This window comes from Cydia pomonella, chromosome 12 (genome assembly GCF_033807575.1).
Source record: "Cydia pomonella isolate Wapato2018A chromosome 12, ilCydPomo1, whole genome shotgun sequence".
In the NCBI taxonomy this organism is placed as follows: domain Eukaryota; kingdom Metazoa; phylum Arthropoda; class Insecta; order Lepidoptera; family Tortricidae; genus Cydia; species Cydia pomonella.
In genome coordinates this window covers 1,509,408-1,532,023 of record NC_084714.1, presented here as the reverse complement: position 1 = coordinate 1,532,023, position 22,616 = coordinate 1,509,408, and the positions used below count along the sequence as shown (strand labels likewise).

At 37.0% G+C, this 22,616-nt stretch overlaps 2 protein-coding genes across 3 annotated transcripts in view; one reads left to right on the top strand and one right to left on the bottom strand.

The window, feature by feature from the left end:
- The window catches only part of LOC133523256 (uncharacterized), a 240,081-nt gene that overhangs the window by 190,814 nt on the left and 26,651 nt on the right, over positions 1-22,616 (bottom strand). The window lies entirely within an intron of this gene.
- LOC133523251 (balbiani ring protein 3-like) lies at positions 5,762-10,612 on the top strand. Its single transcript, XM_061858733.1, has 2 exons — positions 5,762-6,189; positions 8,001-10,612. Exon 2 carries the CDS (start codon positions 8,018-8,020, stop codon positions 10,259-10,261), a length of 2,244 nt encoding a protein of 747 aa, XP_061714717.1. The 5' UTR covers positions 5,762-6,189; positions 8,001-8,017; the 3' UTR covers positions 10,262-10,612.

The following is a 22,616-nucleotide window of genomic DNA, read 5'->3' as shown; positions in this document are numbered from 1 at the left end:
GTTTTATTCTTTCGTTAATTAGTAACGTCCTATAAGCGGTTTCCGACACGTCGGAAGGGAGGAGCCCTAGCGATATCTTACCTTACAAATCTTTCTGCCATTTTTTGCGGGGGGAAACGTGCACACAGTCGCACTTCTCACTCGCTACGTACAAAATCCAATCTATAATGACGACACAAATACATAGAAAATGACACACTTCAAAGACAAATCTTGCACACCTTGATCTCTTTTTGTCTACGAACGAGTCACAACATGCACCGCCATAGGTACAGTTGTACCTATGCTTCGGCAGAGGGGAAATAGTACGAATGCCGTCTCCCTTCCCGGTGTTGTTCGAAGGTAACGTCCTATGAGGTAAGCTTATAAAAAATATCGTACCTATATATTGAGGTAAGTGAAGAGATACAGCACTAGTTAATTGAAGGCTGTAGGCGCTTCAACATCAGGAAGCGGAGTGTCGCATCGTATACGCATGCCTTCCTGGAAGAGTTATGCATCTGGGGGCCTACCGCGAAAATCAAAGTTCGTCGATTGCGGGCATTTTTCTCTGTCACTCTAATTACGTCTAAGTGAGAGTAAAAGAGAAAGGTCCCCGCAATTGGCAAATTTTGGTTCTCGCGGTAGGCCCCCTGGTATTAAATTATTATGTCCACTTCATTTCCTGATCATTGTGGGTCTGAATTCGTATTAAGATTTAAATTGAAGAATGTGGTCAGTATACAATATTAACACTAGATTATATATGATAATTATTTTATTTTACTGCATTCTTTGAAATATGATGTATTTTCGCAAGCTCATTTGCGCTTTAAAAAACCGGGTAAATGCGAGTCGGACTCGCGCACGAAGGGTTCCGTACCATTATTTATAAAAACGGCAAAATTACTAAGACTTCGCTGTCCGTCCGTCTGTCCGTCTGTAACCAGGCTGTATCTCATGAACCGTGATAGCTAGACAGTTGAAATTTTCATAGATGATGTATTTCTGTTGCCGCTATAACAACAAATACTAAAAACAGAATAAAATAAATGTTTAAGGAGGGCTCCCATACAACAAACATATTTTTTTGCCGTTTTTTTTAATAATGGTACGGAACTCTTTGTGCGCGAGTCCGATTCGCACTTGGCCGGTTTTTTAAATACAATGTCGGTACCAATCAAACATACGGCATATGGAAAGCGGTTAGAGTAGCGGTAGCATAAAGAGGATGGTATCGATGCTGCACACACAAACTGTCAAACACTTACGTACGAAGTTACAAGTGCGACAAAGAGGCAATACGTCGAACGTGGTTCGCGGTAGCCCCTCTGGAGTCGCCTTTAAGAGCTTACCCCTCTTGAAAACCTCTGTCATATGTATTGTAATTGTATGGGCTGACGTTTATCTGTCATGGCTATTTGTACGTTACAAATAGCCATACATTTGACGTGCCCCTCCCCCGCAAAAATCGGCAGATTGTTTTGTACAGAACATTCGGCCGATATAACAACAAATACTAAAAACAGAATAAAATAAATGTTTAAGGAGGGTTCCCATACAACAAACATATTTTTTTGCCGTTTTTTTAATAATGGTACGGAACTCTTTGTGCGCGAGTCCGACTCGCACTTGGCCGGTTTTTTAAATACAATGTCGGTACCAAACAAACATACGGCATATGGAAAGCGGTTAGAGTAGCGGTAGCATAAAGAGGATGGTATCGATGCTGCACACACAAACTGTCAATCCTTCCAAAATCTTTATATTTTATTTTTGAGGAACATTATGGTAACGGAAAATTAACTATGGAAACTTGTTCAATAAGTTTCATAATTGATGATCAAACGAAGTTCTTGAAGTGAAGTTCGATCGATATTATATCAGTCACTTCATTTGAAGATATAATTTTATATTAACCATGTAGTTTCCCTATTGTACAGAATAGCATAGCAAACATTTAAGAGTATCTAACTATTTTGATTAAAATTGTGAAAACCAACTTCCGCCCACTTCCGCTTACTGGTTAACTGTGTGCGGCGACCGCTGCGCTCTTCATTATTTTTAGAGAAGGCAGGAACCAAAACTTATATCAGGGTTCTAGGGTGGGTGGGACCTTATATTATATCTTCAAATGAAGTGACTCATATAATATCGATCGAACTTCACTTCAAGAAGTTCGTTTGATCATCAATTATCCAACCACCAAGGCCTCCAGTGCGCAGAGCTGTGATCGAACCATCGTCCTCCGTTTACGCGACAGATGCCTGAACCGCTCGTCCACCTGGGCTCGGTGGCATAAGTCGAAATTTCCAAGTATATGACAATTTCCGAAGGCTTGTGGGGCCCCACAATCCCCCTCATAGAAAGTAATTTATTTTGTTCTAAGAATTTATTTCCTTGTTTACCAACTAGAGACAGCAGGTAACAATTTATTCACTTGTTTCTCGCAAACAAATGCTCCAAATTAGTATTTTAAGAGTGACTCAGTACGCTAAAGGATCTAACCAGAACATGCAAATATTTCGCTTTCACCGAATGTCCAATTTCACCGTTCCGCACTCCATTGTGCTGCGGCTCAATCAGGTTCCATTATCAGATGGAGAAGATGCATCGTTTGCCCGCTTAGTGGAAGTGGAGTTTAAAAGTTTAATTACAATATACAATTTAAACAATTCTACTGTTGTTTGTTATCAACATTACAATCATTTTATAAGATAATCTTTATTGGTGTATGTTTATACGTTAATTGGTGTATGTTTATATGTACGAATTGTCTATTTTCAAAAAGTATAAGCTCATAATGATATAACATACATAAAATATATCATTGTTTCGCCTAACGAGCATAAGAAACAATTCCGTTTGAAATAATCTACATTTAGTATACATATCAAAATGTCGAATAACATTTTAAATAATATTTGAACTATAAAAATGGTATAAAATAATTTTTAAGAAAAAAAAAACCGACTTCAATGAGACCAGTAAAAGAACGATTATTGTTGATTTTAAATTTCATACAATGAAATTAAAAAGACAGCGTCCTACGCCTAATTATGTAGAAAAGGAGGTAACATGTTTTTTTTTGCCACTGCACCCACCTTGACACATTTCAGATTTGCCCTATGGTTGACTGGTAAGATACCCGTAATAGGGTATTCGACTGTATTTAAGATAAATAATGTCATACCATACATGAAATAAAGCACCAGATAATTATTAAAAAAACTAAATAGGATAGAAATAGAAAAATGTGCCTTGAAAACCTAACTGCTTGGCAAAGAGAACAAATTGCCAAACGTGAACTATGCGTCATTGAAAAGTTCTGTTCATCATCAGCAGTTCCACTTCATCAAATGTAAGTACTTTATTTGTTAATGAAAATACTAAGATCGCTATATATGCTTTTAACATTTTAGGAGTTCCCTCTAGTCCTCATGGATCACATCATCAGAACTGAGTTTTGACAAAAACGGGACCAATCTGTATATATATAAATTCAAACAAAAAAATAATTTTCAAAATCGGTTCAAAAATGACGGAGTTATGGAGTAACAAACAAAAAAAAAATAACCGAATTGATAACCTCCTCTTTTGAAATCTTAAAGTCGGTTAAAAAATGTTGCAAAACATTGTTATAGTATCTTTTTCATTCGTAATAAAGACGTATTAAATATCACCTGGCAAATAGGACCAGTTTCTCAAGACACCTTTTACTTGAGCTGAAATAGCGAGAAGTTACAATCGGCACCGAAGAGGAAAGAGTGGGCGATGTAACTTGCCTTGGAAATGACCGGCACAGTTTAGCGACGCTATGTGTATAGGGATATGAGAATTTTATGTTTTTAGACAATTCAATACGAAACATCCTTGAATGGCTTTGAGAAAAAAGGGTATGGCTGTGCGCCGACCGCCGACGTTCGCAAATTACGGGCTTTCTCTGTAACTCTAATTACGTCTTAATTGAAGTAAAAAGAAAGCTCCATTTGCGAACTTCGGTGTTCGCGTTAGGTCCTCTGCTTTGTTTGCTTTGCTCGACTTTGCTTATAGATATCCTTCCCAAATGTCACGGCTCCTTGTAAATGAAAAAATAAGTATAGGCATAGAATACTCAAGTAGTCAAGAGGTAAAATACACACAACAGTATTATGTGCATCCCTGTGTTTCGGCTCGTATAAACTTCGAGGAGATTCAGTTCAGTAAATTCTGGGGATTAAGATGGCAAATTGTCCCAAAGGTTACTCGAGCGCCGTGATAAAAAGTCGCGATAAGCTAGAAGATAAAGACAAGCGTTACTATTAGGTAAAAAGTTACAAATAGTCAAGTATTTACAGATAATTATGTAGATATCTATTATAGATAGTAGTTAGTACATCCTATTGCGACTAATTTTGCACGCATCACTGAACATCGGTGACGACGCTTGCGGCGCGTTCGACGCCGAGTGAACAGATGACAGATGACGTCACACGCATTGTGCGTCTGAGCAGGTGGGTGACGTCATCGCCATTGTGTTCTACAAGATGATTCAGTGATGATTTATATCTCTATTATTAGTTTTATTACTGTACTTAGCTGGTTTCATAAGTAAAAATTATACAATGTAGGTAATTAACGTACAATAGGTACTATCGAGTGCAGCGACGGTTAAGCATGCTTAAGACTGTTTTCAAATGCACCCAAGAAGCGGTAAGTTATTTACATTATCCACCAATGGAAGCAGTCTGTGATTTTTGACCAGTAACATTCACTTAAGTAATATAAACCTAAACTGCTTTTACAATACGGTACAAATTATAACAGATAGGGAATCACAGGGAGTGGCGATTTTTTAGACTACCACCAGTTGGTGTATAATAACATCAATCCCCATTTGTAAAAAAAAACGGATTTCTTAGAAAGTTGGATTGTTGATTGAAAGTGCGTGCCGACAGTTAAGTTTATTACGGGCTAGGCTAATAAAGCGAGAAAAGAACATACACAGCTGCGCAGTTTTTAATAATTTACACGAGGCCGTTTAAAATGAAACTGACAGACCGACAATGATGGTCAACACGTGTTTGCAAGGTCCAGGTCAGAACACCGACGCTATATACTTATTGCACGACCTTATTGGTTGTCATAAAAAGAGGTGTGACGCCTTAAAGATTTGGCTGCAAACGATTCTCCTTAAGAAATGCTTAACCGTCGCTGCACGCGATAGTACAGTCGAGGAAATTGATTCTTTAGCAGTTAACGTGCCACGTTACAATGGACAGCTCTTACCATAAGTATGTACAGCCAAATTTACTTGAACCGCAATCAATTTCCGCGACCGTACAAGAATCTAAAAAGCTGAGGGTTTCTTAATTATTATTATTTATTTGAAATGGTACAGAGAAGCTGTGTCGTGGTACGTTTTTTTTTGTATTCTCTTTTTATTTGACTGTTTAATTTGATACCTACTTCGATTCAGTAAATATTATTTTGTAAGTTCACACACAAAACCTGGATTGCCGTACAAAACTTGCACTCGTTCTAAATGACATTAATATACAAATACAATTTTTTTTATTGCAATATGATTCGAGGGATGTGGAACCACCCTATAAGCACAAACATAGGTATGCCCGTGTGGGGTAACACTGCTCTTCCCTATGTAACATAATGTAGTTATACAATTTAAATTAAATTAAATTAAACTAACTAAAAAAATATATGTAGCACGGAAAATAAAAAAAGCGCAACAAAAACATTTTCCTCTCTTTTAATCAAAATCTTTTCCTAGAAAACTAGTCACGAAATCAAGAAAATTCCACTAAAAAACTTGCACACATTCCTAAGCAACACAAGAAATTCCACAAAAGCCATATTTTCCCGAACCTTCCAGTACAAGCCTTGCACACGATCATCTAAACAGCTCAAAATACAGAAATAATATATTTAGCTAACCACAGAACATCCATTTTACTCCCCTATTAGCAAAAACATAAGAAACCTCAAAATTACTCAATATTCCTAGAAAAATCGTCATAAACCCAGAACATTCCAGTACAAAAGTTGCGCACATTTCCACCAGAACTACCTTTGTTATCAGCGTTCGATGCGCACTGCGCTGCGCACGGTACTGTTGCACACGGTTTACAATTCGAATATATACGGTGCGCGCGCGCTGTGGTTATCAGTACGACTCAATTGCGCGCTGTGGGAAGTGATAAAATTGATAAGGTAAGATTGCTAATTGTTTTTGATAAAGGGCGTTCAACTTGATGTTTGTGTTTGTTATGTTAATAGGATTCGAAGTGTGATTAGGTTATTAGACGTTAAAATCAACATTATTTTTTTAGTTTTGAACATATATAATATTTGATTTGATTTATAATAATAAATTACAGTATAAATTTTGTTGTGTTAATCTACACGAAATTATATTATGATCGTCAGTATATTACAATTTAAATGTCAAAAATGGAAAGAATACAAAATAATAAAAAATACACTACGTAAAAGCATGTCAACTTAAAAATTAGAAATATATCTCATAATGATCGTCATCTTAAAAACTAAATTAAATAAAAAAAACAATATATCAAATAAATAATCATACAAAATGTCCAATAAATTAAAGTTAAAGTTAAACAAAAGCTTTACAATATATTCGTCCACTGAAAGTGGGTTTCTCAATAAAAAGTTCAAATAAATTTTTTATAGCCTACATTGTGTCCCACTGCTGGGCAAAGGCCTCCCCTGTTTTCCGCCACTCGTCACGGCTTTGTGCATGCTCCCGCCAGTCGCCAAGAAATGAGTCCAGGTCGTCTCGCCATCTCGTTTTTGGCCTTCCTCTGCCTCGGGTGATCTGTGGTGCCCACTCCGTCGCTATTTTGGCCCATCAGTCCGAGTGCATCCTACAGATGTGTCCCGCCCAATCCCATTTGTGTTTGACGGCCTTCACACCCACATCTGCGATACCTGTTTTGGAGCGCAGCTCTGTGTTCCTTATCCGATCGATTCTACGGACTCCGAGTATGCTCCGCTCCATTGCTCGCTGGCAAATCTTGAGTCGGGACTTTTGAGCTTCTGTTAATACACGAATTAACACAATTAACTTAATGGTGACTTTAAAATGTCAACTGCAGCTGCATTACTGTTCCGGCGTTGTAGTTGCCGCCGCAGTATCTGTCAAGTTCCTTAACAAAACGAATGAAGTTCGCTGCCGCATTACTGCCGCGGTTAAAACGTTCATTGTGTCACTCGTCAAGGAAAACAGATACAGCAGCGGCACCATACAGGGCCGCAACAGTAATGCAGCTGCAGTTCACCTCGCAACGTCACCTTTATTTGTGCACAGGTCGGTCATGGTCGCGAATGACTTGAGTTTTCTTCATCTATTGTATGTAAATGTCTTTAATTTGGTACGTCCTGACGGATTGACGTATTTTAGCGGATCGATATATTTGCCTAGTTTTCAGGAGTAACCTTGGCTTTATGACCTACAATTGTTTTATTTATTTATTTAAAGTTACACGTTATTTAAACTTTCAACAGTACTTTTGTACTTGTAATAATTTTTTGGAGTTATAGTAAACTGACCTTCCTCGTCCTTTCGTCACGGACTTGTTAGTATGTAAATAAATGTACTTGAATTAGTATTTAATAAAAACGACGAACCGAGAACGGAACTTTTGTATCTGAAGTCACTTATTAAGGAATATTTTATAAAGTGCACTCAGTTAAAAAGCTTTGGTATTTTCATTAAGTTTCTTCAATACGATACATACTACCTATCCAAAACTAACCATGGCTAGAGTCTGTTCGGAAAGATTAGAGCTGTGGAATGTATTGGGCCCCATACATTCCACGACTCTTCTCTTTTCGCACAGACTCTAATAGGACGCCTTAATCTACGTTTTAATTGTATGTGTGTATTTTGCTTGTGTTATACTTGTTCCTCATATCAGACATAATTAGTGTAGGTACCTATAATATTATAGAATTCAATTAAAAACATGTTTAATTAACATAACACTTTTACTTTTCAGACAATTTTCGAGTCAACATGCCCTGCTGCCAAGTACCGAACAAACTCCAGTGCAACATGGCATGCAACAACACCAACTGTTTCTGTATCCAAGATGGCGGAGCATCCTGCATCTGCCTTCAAGAGAAGATCGTATATCTGTGCAAGACCTGTCAATGTGACAATTGTACCTGCTTTGCCACTGGAGAATGCACTTGTATTTGTGTTCGACGTGACGAAACAGGAAAGATCATGAAATGTGACGGTTGCAAGGGAAATTGCGAGAAGATTGACAGAGAATGCAGGTGTAAATGTGATGATTCCAAGTGTATTTGCATTACTACTGAAGGAGCTAATTGCATTTGCGTATGCCTTGACGAAGGTGGAAAACTAAAGAAATGTGATAATTGCAAGTGTAGCTCTTGCAAATGCAAGTGTGATAATTCTAAATGCACTTGCATTGCAACTGGTGGAGCCGCATGCATTTGCGTATGCCGTGATGAAAGTGGAAAAATTAAGAAATGCGAAGACTGCAAATGTGTTAACGAAACTTGTTGCAAAACTGGCAATACTTGCGAGAAAACATGTGACAAAGACGGCTGTGTCTGCATCCCGACTGATGGTAAAACTTGCGTTTGCATCCGTCAAGACGAGGGACAACTTGTGAAATGCAATGACTGCAACTGCGCTGCTGGCAGCTGCAATCCTCAACCATGCCAAGCTTGTCAGAGGAAAAGTGACAATAAAGGATGCGTCTGCGTTCCTACTGAAGAAAACCCATGCCGTTGTGTCTCTAAAGAAGTTAAAGGGAACCTTGTGAAATGTGACGATTGCAAGTGTGATGATTCCAAGTGCATTTGCATTGTTACTAAAGGAGCTACTTGCATTTGTGTTTGTCGTGATGAGAATGGGAAAATCAAGATATGCAATGACTGCAACTGCGTTACCGAAACATGTTGCAAAACTGGAAAGAAGTGTGACAAGGACGGTTGTAACTGCATCTCAACTGAGGGAAAATCCTGCGTTTGCATCTGTCAAGATGACGAAGGAAATCTAGTGAAGTGCAATGACTGCAAGTGTAAGTCTTGCAACTGTGAATGTGACAATTCTAAATGCACATGCATTGTCACTGAAGGAGCCGCTTGCATTTGCGTATGCCGTGACGAAAACGGAAAAATCAAGAAATGCGATGACTGCAACTGCATTAATGAAAGTTGCTGCAAATCTGGTAACACTTGTGAGAAGATATGTGACAAGGACGTATGTATCTGCATCTCTACCGAGGGGAAACCCTGCGTTTGCATCTGTCAAGATGACAAAGGAACTCTCGTAAAATGCAATGACTGCAAGTGTAACTCCTGTAACTGCAAATGCGATGATTCTAAATGCACTTGCATTGCTACTGATGGAGCTGCTTGCATTTGTGTTTGCCGTGACGAAAATGGAAAAATCAAGAGATGCGATGACTGCAACTGCGTTACCAAAACTGATAACACTTGTGAGAAGGTATGTGACAAGGACGGGTGTATTTGCATCTCAACTGAGGGAAAACCTTGCGTTTGCATCCGTCACGACAAGGGGCAACTTGTGAAATGCAATGACTGCAAGTGCAACTCTTGCAACTGCGACGATTCTAAATGCACTTGCATAGCTACTAAAGGAGCATCTTGCATTTGTGTATGCCTTGATGAAAATGGAAAAATCGAGAAATGTATTGACTGCAACTGCGTTACCGAAACATGTTGCAAATCTGGTAAAACTTGTGAGAAGATATGTGACAAGGACGGATGTATCTGCATCTCAACGGAGGGGAAACCTTGCGTTTGCATCCGCCAGGTCAAAGGACAACTTGTAAAATGTGACGACTGCAAGTGTAATTCTTGCAACTGCAAATGCGACGATTCTAAATGCACTTGCATTACTACTGATGGAGCTGCTTGCATTTGTGTTTGCCGTGACGAAAATGGAAAAATCAAGAAATGTGATGATTGCAACTGCGTTACCGAAACATGTTGCAAAACTGGAAAGAAGTGTGACAAGGACGGCTGTATCTGCATCTTAACTGAAGGAAAGTCCTGCGTTTGCATCCGCCAGGACAAAGGGAATATTGTGAAATGCAAAGACTGCAAGTGTAGCTCTTGCAACTGCGAATGCGACAATTCTAAATGCACTTGCATTGCTACTGGAGGGGCCGATTGCGTCTGTGTATGCCGTGACGAAGTAGGAAACATTAAAAGGTGTGACGATTGTCTTTGTGTCGAAAATGTCAAGTCAGACATTTAGATAAATTAAATAAGGATACCTAATTTTAAATACCTATACCACGCATATACACTTAAATAAATAAATACATTAGTCGCGATGATATAGTTACGTTAAGCCTAATATTTCGATCGTCAATTGTTTTATGTTTATAAATGAACAAAAAACAATTGACGATCTTCTTTTGTTAACAAAAATAATTAATAAAACATGATGTATTTTTAGATCGAAAAGTCGCCTGTAATGTATTACTTTTCCGATATTTTTTCATATATTATTCATGGCGGTGTTTGAATAAATTTCATTTATTGCGTTTCATTTATAAATAAGTTGCAATAAAAATATTCCATAATAAAAATGAATTATTCCTCATTCCTCTTTTATTCTACCATTATCATGTCAAAACAATTCATAACAAGCCGATAACTAAGTAGTTTTGAGCCACTTAGCCTATTAGTATGCCGGTCCGTTCTGTTGAAGTCCTTAGTGCGTCTTGTCACGTATTGTATGTATTCTCGTAACCCAAGGAGCGCAGGCGGTTGTTCGCCTCTAGCTCTCTTAGTAGAGGCGAGCCCAGCTAAGACGCGATGTACACAATGATTACTGTTACAGTGCGAGTTCCTACATTTGCTACTCGTAATTGGGTACTTGACACATGTTGAATATTATAACAAAATTTAGCTAAATGGATACAATATGGGCCATTCATTATAAAAAAGTGGAATTTAAAAAGATTGAGATTAGATTGATTGAGATTAAAAAGATATTGAGATTATACAAAAACACAAGGCTTAAAATGCTGAAAAAGAAATATTTTTTTCAACTTTCAAATATAAAAAAGGAAATTGTACCATTCGATTCCTTAAATGTTATTGAAAAATAAATTGTATGACAACTATATACATAATCGCAATATTTCATGGTCAAAATAGCAATTTTCTTGATTTTCCATACATTTAGGACAGACTAATGTAATGTAACGTCACATTAAATTATTATTTTGTTAGAGGCGTTTCAATCGTCAAGTGCGAGCGTCAGACTTTAACTCGCATTTCTGACCTTTATGTAGCTTAAATGCCATGAGTCCTACTTATACAGACATTTGATCCTCAGGAAAATCAAGATCGATTGTCATTATTTACAAAAAACTGTCAAGTAGCCAATTAACACAAAGCGATGTGTAAAAAAGTATTAAGAGGCTGTCAATACCTAAAGCGCGCACACTGTCTATTTGTATCGGAGTAAATGAGATAGCACTGTCGCATGTTACTGGGCCTGGGCAAGGGAATAATAAGAAAAATATTTAAATAAAAAAAAGTGGATTATTAGTGTAATATTTTACTCAACCACGGTTTAGATATAAATGTTTTGAAATTGTGATTTTAATTGCAGACCCATAAGTCAAAACAATAAAGACATAAAACCGTTTAATTGTGATTTTAAGACCAATCTTTGCAATTATTTTCTATCGAGCCGATTTTGTTCAATCGTGTATCGAGTACAACCACAGTCTTAGAAATATAATTAATATGAAAATATATTTTTCTTACTTGACTAAAACAAATAGTCTTTCTTAAAATCCGGACCCGAGTATGTCCTTAAACTACGTCCAAAAGAGAGGTATGGGCAATGTGAATGTCATCTCGCCTTGTGTGGTAGGGCACAGCACGGCAGATGTCATTCCAGATCTAGAGCAGAGCCCAACTGGGGAAGTACCTCCACCTTACAGAAAACCGCAGCCAAATAACACTTGACCCTACTCATAGTGTTGTGTTCCTGCCGGTGAGTAAGGTTGCCAGAGCTCAACGAGGGGGGTGGGGATAGGGTCGGCAACGCACATGTAACTCCTCTGGAGTTGCAGGTGTACATAGGCTACGGAGACTGCTTAACATCAGGCAGGCCGTATGCTTGTTTGCCACGAACGTAGTATAAAAAAAAACTGTTTAAGTAACATCAATTTCAAGGACATTGGTTGTTGACAGCCTCTTAACTCTGCACATACTTAACAGTCCCAGTGTCGGAGTGTCATATCTAAACTAAAATATTTAAGTAAAATATTTATAAAACACTATTAAGTAAAATATTGTCGCTCAACTCAACGAGTATGTGTTTAGAGTTCAAAGTGCAATACGGCTAAAGTATAAGTGATAAAATGACTTAGCAACAGTTTTTAGTTAGTGAAAATAAGCAGCTTGTATTTAATTTGGACATACCCACATGTTTATTTTATATACAGCTTTACTTTATTGAGCATGTTCGTGTGCCTATTTTTACATGTAATGCTCGTAAATGACATGTTCTAGTTTTAGTTATTAGTTATTTTAATTTGTTAATTACCTGCATGCTCACTCATATTTTGTATTATCTTGTATTTTCTCTATTTAAGTGAAATGTTAAATTTCTTTTGAGAAAATAAATTTCTTTAGCCACAAATATATGTAACTTATAATAATATGTATCGAAGTCTAGTCAAAGGTATCATTTTGTCGCTTACCATAAGGATGAGATTTACTTCTATATTTATACGAATAACCTGTCAAAGCTTCCTTATGGTAAGCGACAAAGTGAAACTTTTTGTTTCGAAGCGACACATATAATGTTGAAGTCTGTACTGAAGTGGTTACCTGAAACAATAGAACAGTAATATTAGACTAATAAATATATATTATGAAAATAATAAAAAGTACAATGGTGTTTTTAATTTTTGACAGAACGAACGGTCAAATCAATGAACCAAAATAAGGAATTTAATAGACAAATATTCTATTATATGCTTTCTTATGGTTCTTTTATTATACTAACAAATATGTATAATACTAACATAGAATTTTAATTTGTCTCTTCTGTTTTTTGTAATCTGCAACGTCATAAGAGGCTTTTTATAGTTTTTTTTATTATTTATTAATTATATACGTCAACACACATACTAGCATTGCATATGTGGTTCATGATAAATAGGATTTTACTTACAATAAGTAAGTACTAACAACACCACTTCGAACTGACCAAAAGCTTGACAGTTACAATAGTATTACCTCTATATATCTATTATGTAAATAAATACATTTATATTTATCTTAAAAATAAATGAATAAACAAATAAATATTAAGTAAGTAAGCGAAACAGCAAAAACAGTAATAAATAACACAGATACAAATAAGATTGTTTTACGCAGCGCAGTAAAACGTGATAATGTGGTTTAGAATATTTATCTTGACCCAGTAAGCAAGTGGCCCAAATGGTTAAACTTGAACTGTAAACGGAGTTCACGTTATTTTGCTACAAAATCCTCAAACCGTAAATTGCAGGAATAGGTACGGCCAATACGGGTAATATAAGAGTGATATAAGGGTAAGTGTGTCATATTGGAGCATGTTTACACATTGATTAGTGTTTATTGCGAGTTCATGCATTTACCGCTTAACGGGAGTAGCTAGCAAATGCATAAACTCGCCATAAACGCCCCTAATGTGAAACCAGCCACACTCATCCGGATGCTATTACTTACCAGTAACGTCAGATACGAAAGAAAAAGTGAAGTAAGTTAAGAGTGCGCGTAAAGCCAGGAAATTAGAAATGAACAAAAAATACAACGCGCCGCGCGAAAATTGCGACGGAAGATTTGACGATCGCGCAGGATTTACCTCAATGACTGAAAGTATACTTCTCGTTGAAATTTTGCCGATTTAATCTCTTGGCTATATCACTAGCTATTTTATACCAAAAGAAGTGTGTAAACTTTAAACTTTTAAAGTTATTCTTAAAGTCTGCCCTCAGAAATATAGTCTTGTTTCCGTATGATTTTTTTATTGAATTTGCTCTTCAGTAAAACGTGTAAAAATGAATCATAAAAACTACAATTTTGTGGAATCCCCCTCTTAAGAGAGGGCCTTTGCGAAAATCGAAAAAAATAATTTCGTTACGTGTGTCTCTATCACTGGAATATGCAAGGGATACATAGAAATAAATTTAGATTTTCGCGCTAGGCTCTTAGGGATCGAACCAGTGTGTTCTGCATTCGTGGCCTCTGGTCATGCGGCCAGGATCTGCATAAGTATGACACGTGATAGAGTAATTGGCTCAACAAACGCTACGAGCGCTTTCTAAGCGTCTTGGCAGGTTGTATAGCCTGCAGTCCTGCACTACTTATTTTCAAGTAGACCTAAATACAGCACTTCCGAAAAGTTACAAACAATAATACAAAAATGCCTAGTTTTTCACGTTAAGAGGCAATTGGCCGTATAAACGCTGTATAAGTGTGTTTTGAACAACCTGTCACGAATGCGTGCGTGTTCCCGTGCATGTGTATTAATTAATCAATTAGCAGCACGATCGGTTAACGGATAAACGGATATTTATGCAGATTCATTCTATTAATATATAATTAATTTAAATTTATTTACTTGTATTACCAAATAATATCCATATTTTATTTTCACGTCAGCAGCTTGAACAAGGGTAATTTGCTGCTTAAAAACAGTGAGCAAAATCACATTTTGCTCACCGAGTGAGACAAAATAACATTCAAGTGACCTTTAGATTCGAATGTCATTCAACGTGCGGGGCCTAATACAAGTTCGAAATATTTGGATTCTATTGTCTTTATCTCTTTCACGTCATTACAAAAAGTAAGAAACAAAAAAGTGCATACGTAATTCAACGGTATATTGACGGTTTATAAATTTTATAATAGACCCCCGAAATAAGTCAGACGGCATCGTTCCAAAACACCCTACTCTTCATTCGTAATAATTAATTAATAAAATAAAAGTTTAAAATTTAATAAAAACACCATATTTTACGTATTTTATTATACAATCAAAACAATGAACTTATACAAATTTACGCAATTGTTACGTAGTAAATAATTCTACTTAACTACTTTTAACGATCTCTACTATAGTTGACAAATAGTAGTATCCGCAATTCGGACCGGATCTTACAGTTTTTTTTTTACAAAAAAAAGTTGTCGGTTGAACTGTCAATTGATGTTTGTTAATTCATTATTTTCGTATTATTTTATTGAAATTTCTTTCGTTTTGTTTTATTGCGGTAATTATAGTTAATTGTTAGAATACCTTCAGAAAACATTAGTGAAATAGTGATCCGTCCGTCTGGATTAAATTTTTTCAGGTTGTATTTTTTGATGGCTGACAGACGTGAAAAATTTTGTGTACTACACGAGATCAAAGTTATTTACATCTCGTGCGCTTTTGAGTCCCTTACTACGCTCAAGATTCTAAATTATTATAGAATCTTTCGCTTGCACGGGACTCAAAACAAACACTCAAAGAAATATCAAACTTTGCTCTCTTGTTGTACAAATAACTATAGTAGTCATAAGATTAAAAATAATTATAAAGGAGCAAATGTAAATTTGTATTTGAAACCAAACTAGGGTTAGTTATATATATAAATATATTATTACAATTAATATATAATTTATTCAAACACTTCGTGTTGTCCTCTGGCTTGCCTTTACCGGCCGTCCAGAGTGGGGTGTCAGAGCTCTATGCTCGCAGGGTGGAAGTGAAATATGCATAAGACGCGAGTTGGCACAGTGGCTGCTGACAGCCACTGGGTAGAAAGCGGCGTACACCTCTCCACACCCTGAGCCGCTCACGCAATGTTGTCCCCTTGTCGCTCCGTGCGAGCGGCCGTTTTGTCGTGTTTTTAAAAACATATGATCAGGGCAGGTGCCATAGTATCCTCCATAGTCCGGTTACCAGTCCACTTGCAACTCAATAGCGTCCAGCGTGCACTGCTATAGTGTGAACAGGGATAATCGTCGGTTGGTGTCACGTTACATTTAGAGTAAATTGTCTTATTACAAGGGGCTTCTACGTGTTGGTTTCGGCCCCACGCACGCCTTCTAAATGTCCGGGACCCCATGGTCCCGAGAATTTGTAAAAGACAGACATAATAATAATAATTGTCAAATAAGGAAACAATCGTGTTAAACAACAATCAGCGACTAATGTCAGTAATTTTTGTGTTGATTAAATCTCCAAATCGATCCATTAAGTCCATGTCTCAAAAAGGTCAAAGAAACAATAAAACCACTTCCTACAAGAATTTAATGATTCAGTCAGGACTGTCATTAATTCTGTCCTTTATGTGTCGCGGTAAAAATAGCCTTCACGAAACTAAGGGCGTGGCCACTTGATATTGAAAAGCATACTCAGATCATGGATATCATACGATACGAAGCATTGGCAAAAGAAATAAAAAGAAACAAGACCAAAGTGATCCTATAAGTGCTCCGTGAACAAAGTTTTGAACGGAACACTAAAAATGTGTATATATACTCGTATATATATTTTAATGAAACAGATACATCATTCTAGATACTCAATGCATTAAATGGAACAGTTATCCTTTTACATAGGGAGCACTAAAAGTGCCACTTTGCCTGAGATTTGACACTTGCATCTTTGAGGAGGAGCAAATTTCGCGGTTTTATGCTGATATACCTTATACTCATATCAATTTAATAATATTAGACTATTATCGTTCGAGTAATTTTCCATTTTCATTCAAACGCTACAAGATAATACTTAATTATTATTCGAGTGTGTATTGACCCTTTCACGATTATTGCGCGCACGCTCAAAAATCCATGTTTTCCTGCTATGGCATAATCACTTTGCATGTCATTTTTTACGGCCGTAACAGTGCTTTGATGTGATAAGAATGTTTAATGAGATTTTTGAACTTATTACCATTATTGTGCGCTGTGCTTGTTAATGATCCTTGCTCAAAAAGAAAAAGATATTTTTATTTAATTATTTATTTATTTATTTAAACTTTATTGCACAATACATGAAGAGTACAAATGGCGGACTTAATGCCAGAAGGCATTCTCTACCAGTCAACCATGAGCCAAACCGAAAGATCCTAATTGGTGCAGGGTCAGAATACAGAGTAAAATGACAAAAAATTTTATCACAAAATTATATAAAATTATACGTACGTAAATAATATGATATTTTACGAAAAATATGAGGAATAGTTCGATTCATAATTGCATGTTACTTGTGAAACAAGCGGATCTTTTTTTATCTTCTTTTTTGTATTTTAACAAGTTAGAAGCTTCTATATTACGGACCCGCGAATTATATTCCCCAATGGGCACAACAAAGATCAAAATAAAAATAGAAAAATGTTATACGTCGGGCCTTACGAGGATATACGGGTTATACTTTTAAATTTATATAGAAGTAGACAGACCTACTAGTAGCTCTTTTGCCCCTGGCATTTTGAAAAATTGCCTATAACTGAATCTACAAAAAATCTATATAATTATCGCTCCTGCTCACCAAATTTCACGAGAACCGGTTAAAAAATGAGACCAGCGGTGGCAGCATGGTTCCATTTTTATCACTTGTCACTATGCCCGTCACTATCGCTCTTACATTCTAGTTAGAACGTGACAGGCATGGTGACAAATGATAAAGAGCCGACCATCTTAGCTTACTGTAGACGAGAACATCCGGACTTACCAAATATTTATTTGCCAAGCTGAAACGGAGACTTTTGCTTTCGCTCGGTCAATTAATGTTGCATATTTATCCTCCCACAAAAACAGAAAAAATATATTTACATGCAAAATATCATGTGTCGACGAGAACTGTAAAAAAACATTTTTATATCCCGTTCCTGTAATTTATTATCCAGACTGGTCTTTATTGCTTAGCCGTACTTACACGATTTTGAACCTTTGCCCCTGGACATAAGTACTAAAACCGATGTTTGTTAATGAGTGCACAAACAGTTATAAACTTGAGTTAATAAAAAGGCTATAAGACTAATTCCAATAATAACACAGGAAACAATATTTTATCTTTATATAAACAAATTTGGTGGTACTATTTAATACGGTATGATATTTTTCTCTGAAACATTACATCAGTTACAACGGTAAAAATCTGAAAATACAATATTTTCTTATATTCTAACACAAGTAAAATGAGTAAACGCGTAAACGAAATGCGAATACAGCTCGCCGCCCATCGAGAGTCTGTCTCGTCCATATAAAATACGGTTTCCATATATTTTCGTGCTCCGTACAACATTTTGTTCACGGAGCACTTATGGGATCATTTCGGTCTTGCCAATCGGTTAAATACGTTTTTATAGGTATATCGTATTCTAGGACGTGTCAATTGGAATCATAAATATTATTGCGATATATTTTAATGACTACCACCGTTATTATACATTTTATGTGAAGTCTTGGTAATTATGCCGCAGACATTATTTTCACAAAATGGGCCTTTAATTGCAATCCTTCTAAACTTTAAAATACAAGAATGTATTCTGTAAGTAAGCCTCAAGAGCCTTCACAAGTCAACACAACATTTTACAGTGACATGAAGGTAAACATTAATTATAATAATATTAAAATAAATAATCACTACAATCATAGAGGCTCACTTGGTACGACAGATGTTGCGACAAACGAAAAGTCTAATGCTCAACAATTTTCAGATAATATTATAACTGAATTACTCGGAACTCTATTTTCAACTCCTTCTGCTTGTAATAAGTAAGTAAGCAAGTAAGTAAATATTCTTTATTGCACCAACAATTATACATTTTACATACATGTAAAACTACAAATGAATTTTAAAGGAAAATATAACCAGGTAACAACAGGAAAAAAAAAATTGTAAATTGTTGAACAATACAATTTTCGTCAGACACTTAAGACATCTAGTGTCAAGTATCGGTACTGATAATTCCGCTACGCGATGCTAGATGTCGGTTACGAAAATGATAAGCGTTTTGGTACCAAAACTGATGTATAGGTATGGAGTGAACACTCTATATTTCGCTATGCTACAATATGACAGAGGACCCGGGTACGTCCTTAAACTACGTCCACAAGAGAGGTATGGGCATTGTGAATGTCATCTCGCTCTGTGTGGTAGGGCACAGCACATCGGATGTCATTCCAGATCTAGAGCAGAGCCCAACTGGGGAAGTACCTCCACCTTACAGAAAATCGCAGCCAAATAACACTAGACCCTACTCATAGTGTTGTGTTCCTGCCGGTGAGTAAGGTTGCCAGAGCTCAACGAGGGGCGGGAGGGGGTTAGGGTCGGCAACGCGCATGTAACTCCTCTGGAGTTGCAGGCGTACATAGGCTACGGATACTGCTTACCATCAGGCGGGCCGTATTCTTGTTTGTCACCGACGTAGTATAAAAAAAAAGATGTATCTAGGGTTAAAATATATGTTTATATCTTTCACACACTCATTCGTAAACCGTTGCCCCATTTCTGTTAAATATGTAGTAAATCATCAATATCATCGTGCAACATTGTAGACAAGTTTATGCATGCGGTATGCGCGTCGATGATTTTGCGTGTCACCGCTGTCATCGTCACTTGCCTCGTGAAATGATTCCGTTACACGTAGTGTAGGTTATAAGATTGTCATATACACGGTGTTTCACGAAAATCCGAGAAATTGTAATAGTGTATTCCTGATCATATTTAAAAACTATAATGTCATAACTTTTCTGGAATTCGCCTAGTTTTGGAGTTAATGTCAACTGAAAAAAATTAAACCTTTTTATGGTTACTTGGGATACTACTACTATGGGGCATAGTCTAAATATCGTTATTGATAGATGGATACATAGATTACTCTTTATTAGCACACCTCAGTACAAGATACAGATTAAAGAAAAACAATTGATTAGTGATAGATGCAGACAACAGTCTTATCGCTAAAAAGCTCTTCCAGACAACCTTTGGTATATCTTTGATAGATGTAAAAAGTGACAAATAACACTTTACAAAAACTAGGTTTTACGAAATAAAACAGGAAAAATTCATTTAAAGCGACAGGTTTACAAATACCTATCATTTGATTTTTACGTAGAGGTGGATTTAAAAAAAAAATGAAGAAATAAACTTTTCTTGGTGAAAACCTAAACTCATATAAATTTTTTTCTTCTTTTGACCTCAGAAATGCGTGGTTAAAATCATTCGTGTACCTCGTGTTACACCGTGTATACCAACCGTGAAATGACTTCGCTATATGCGACACAAGTCACAGACGTAAGCGGTAAGAAGGAATTACATCTTTGATAATGATTTTGTAAAATTATTTAAACGTAAGGTCAAAAGCTTAAGTTATAGAGAACTAGTGATAATCATAGCAACATAAGTTCAAGACTACTTTTGTGAACAAATATGTTCTCAGTCCTTATGACGTGATCAAAGGTAATCTTGGTGTCAGACCACTTAGGTACTACGAGTATGAGTCTAAGATCTTTTTTCTAACGACCTTGCCTACCCTCGACCTGCTTACCATCAGGCGGGCCGTATGCTTGTTTGCCACCGTCGTGGTATAAAAAAAAAACCCTCGACTTGACCCAGTTTTTTTTTTCAATATGATTTTGAGGATAATTTTATGTCAGATAGTAGTATGTGTTATTACTCGTTTAGTTTAATTGTGAAACCTTCCAATTGGCAAATCCGAGGTAATGACAATAATACACTTTGGTCCAGAACCACTTCTTTTATTCACTTCAATATCAAACAATACTTTTTTAAACTCATCTGTACAAGTCTAAAGTTAGACACGAACTGTTCGTTTTGAGCTGGATCCTTGCCTTTTATAACACCAAGTAGCACCCCAACTGGTTGCACCTGAGTTATATGTACCCTCAATACTAACCGTGGAATAATAATCATATTGGAATAGAGGGTAGGCGATTTGTTACAATTGTAGCTGTTTTAAGTCAGGAACCCACTGAAAATCATCGCAATGGCGTACATGCTGAGTGGGTATCCTGTTTAGCACATCTAGTTTGTGTTGAATGTGTTATTTCGGTTTTCAGGTTTAAGAAGAATCTTTATTTCTCAACAAAACTTCACATAAATGTGGAATTGTCATTAAATTGAAAAAATATGTTAATAAATTAAAGGGTTATAGCTGCATGCACGCATATTGTACCTATAGTAAAGGTTTCTAAAAGATTGGCAACACGCATGCGATACCTCCGGAGTTGCAGGCGCCCACAAAAATACGGCAGCATTTCATAGTGTGGTCAAATGTTTTTACACATAATTATTTTATTGTTCATACTTCCAGTACTCATACGGTGCTCAGACTTGGTCTTTGACAGAAGCTCACAAGTCCAAACAGTGGGTGCCCCACGAGTCAAACTGAGGATCCGGCAAACCTCGTCGGCGATGGCGGGATAACTCAGACTTCTTTTTGAGAGACTCGCCAGTTGTAGCTCAAAACCGGTACGAGTGGAAGAAGAACGGAAGGCCTTTGCCCAGCAGTAGGACACAATAGGCTTGTAATAATAATGATTTTAAATAAATATATTTTCTTTCTTTCTATTTTTATTTATTATTGACCGCAATAACAGTTAACATAACTATGCAAGTATTTTATTTATTGGAGAAACAACAGAAGTATGCGACAGGATAATAGGTTACATTGTTAGGTACATATATTATTGAGATTGTAGGATCTGCCCTGATCAGTAAACACTGGCTCGCTCACACAGACACGCACAGCAATGTCACACGTCCACTCTCGCCCTCGGCTCTCGTGCAACTGACGCGGCATCCTATGCGGTCTGCGCCCGAGACGGTGTGTATCTACTTATGTATAGATACTACCTATACACTACAGATATGAACACTTACTTCCTCAAACGCTCTCACTAAAACATACTTAAAATATACGGACTTAACTAAAAGGTATGGTTACATACAAGTTTACCAAGTGTTGTAGTAATGGTAAAAATTTCCGCTTACCGCTTTTCTCACGTTCCAGTCACGCTATAGTTACGGTAAGCGTTACAATTTAAGCTATCGCTGGGATCGAGCCCGCTACGTCTTAATCTTAACATGCTCATGCACAAAGTCGCGTGATAATATTATATTAGCGTTATGTGAGAAGTGAGAACGGTACCTGTTAAGCGCAGTTACGTTTTTTAAGCTTTGGTGATTTTGTTGTTTTCAAGAGACTAACAAGGGTGTTATTATATTCTTCTTCACTGGCTCAGTGACCCAAACAGGATCTTGGCCTCCGACACAAGAGAGCGCCACTCTGCCCTATCCTGCGCCACTTCACGCCAGTTGGGTATTCCGAGGGCGAACAGGTCTTTTAGGACTTCGTCCCTCCAGCGGTATCTGGGACGCCCAGACGGACGTTTTCCACCCGGGTGCCCCACATACGCTCTTCTCACGGCACGATCCTCTCTAGGTGACCGAGCCAGCGTAGTCGTGTGGCTTTGATCTCGCCAATTATATTGGGCATCGCGACCAGCTCCTCTAGCTCCCTATTCTTCCTACGCCCGAACTTAGAGTCCATCTTCATCTCTCATAGCTCCCAGAATCT

Bases quoted from the DNA above. Each gene is read 5' to 3' on its own strand.
- LOC133523251 (XM_061858733.1), top strand. From the start codon at position 8,018: ATGCCCTGCTGCCAAGTACCGAACAAACTCCAGTGCAACATGGCATGC.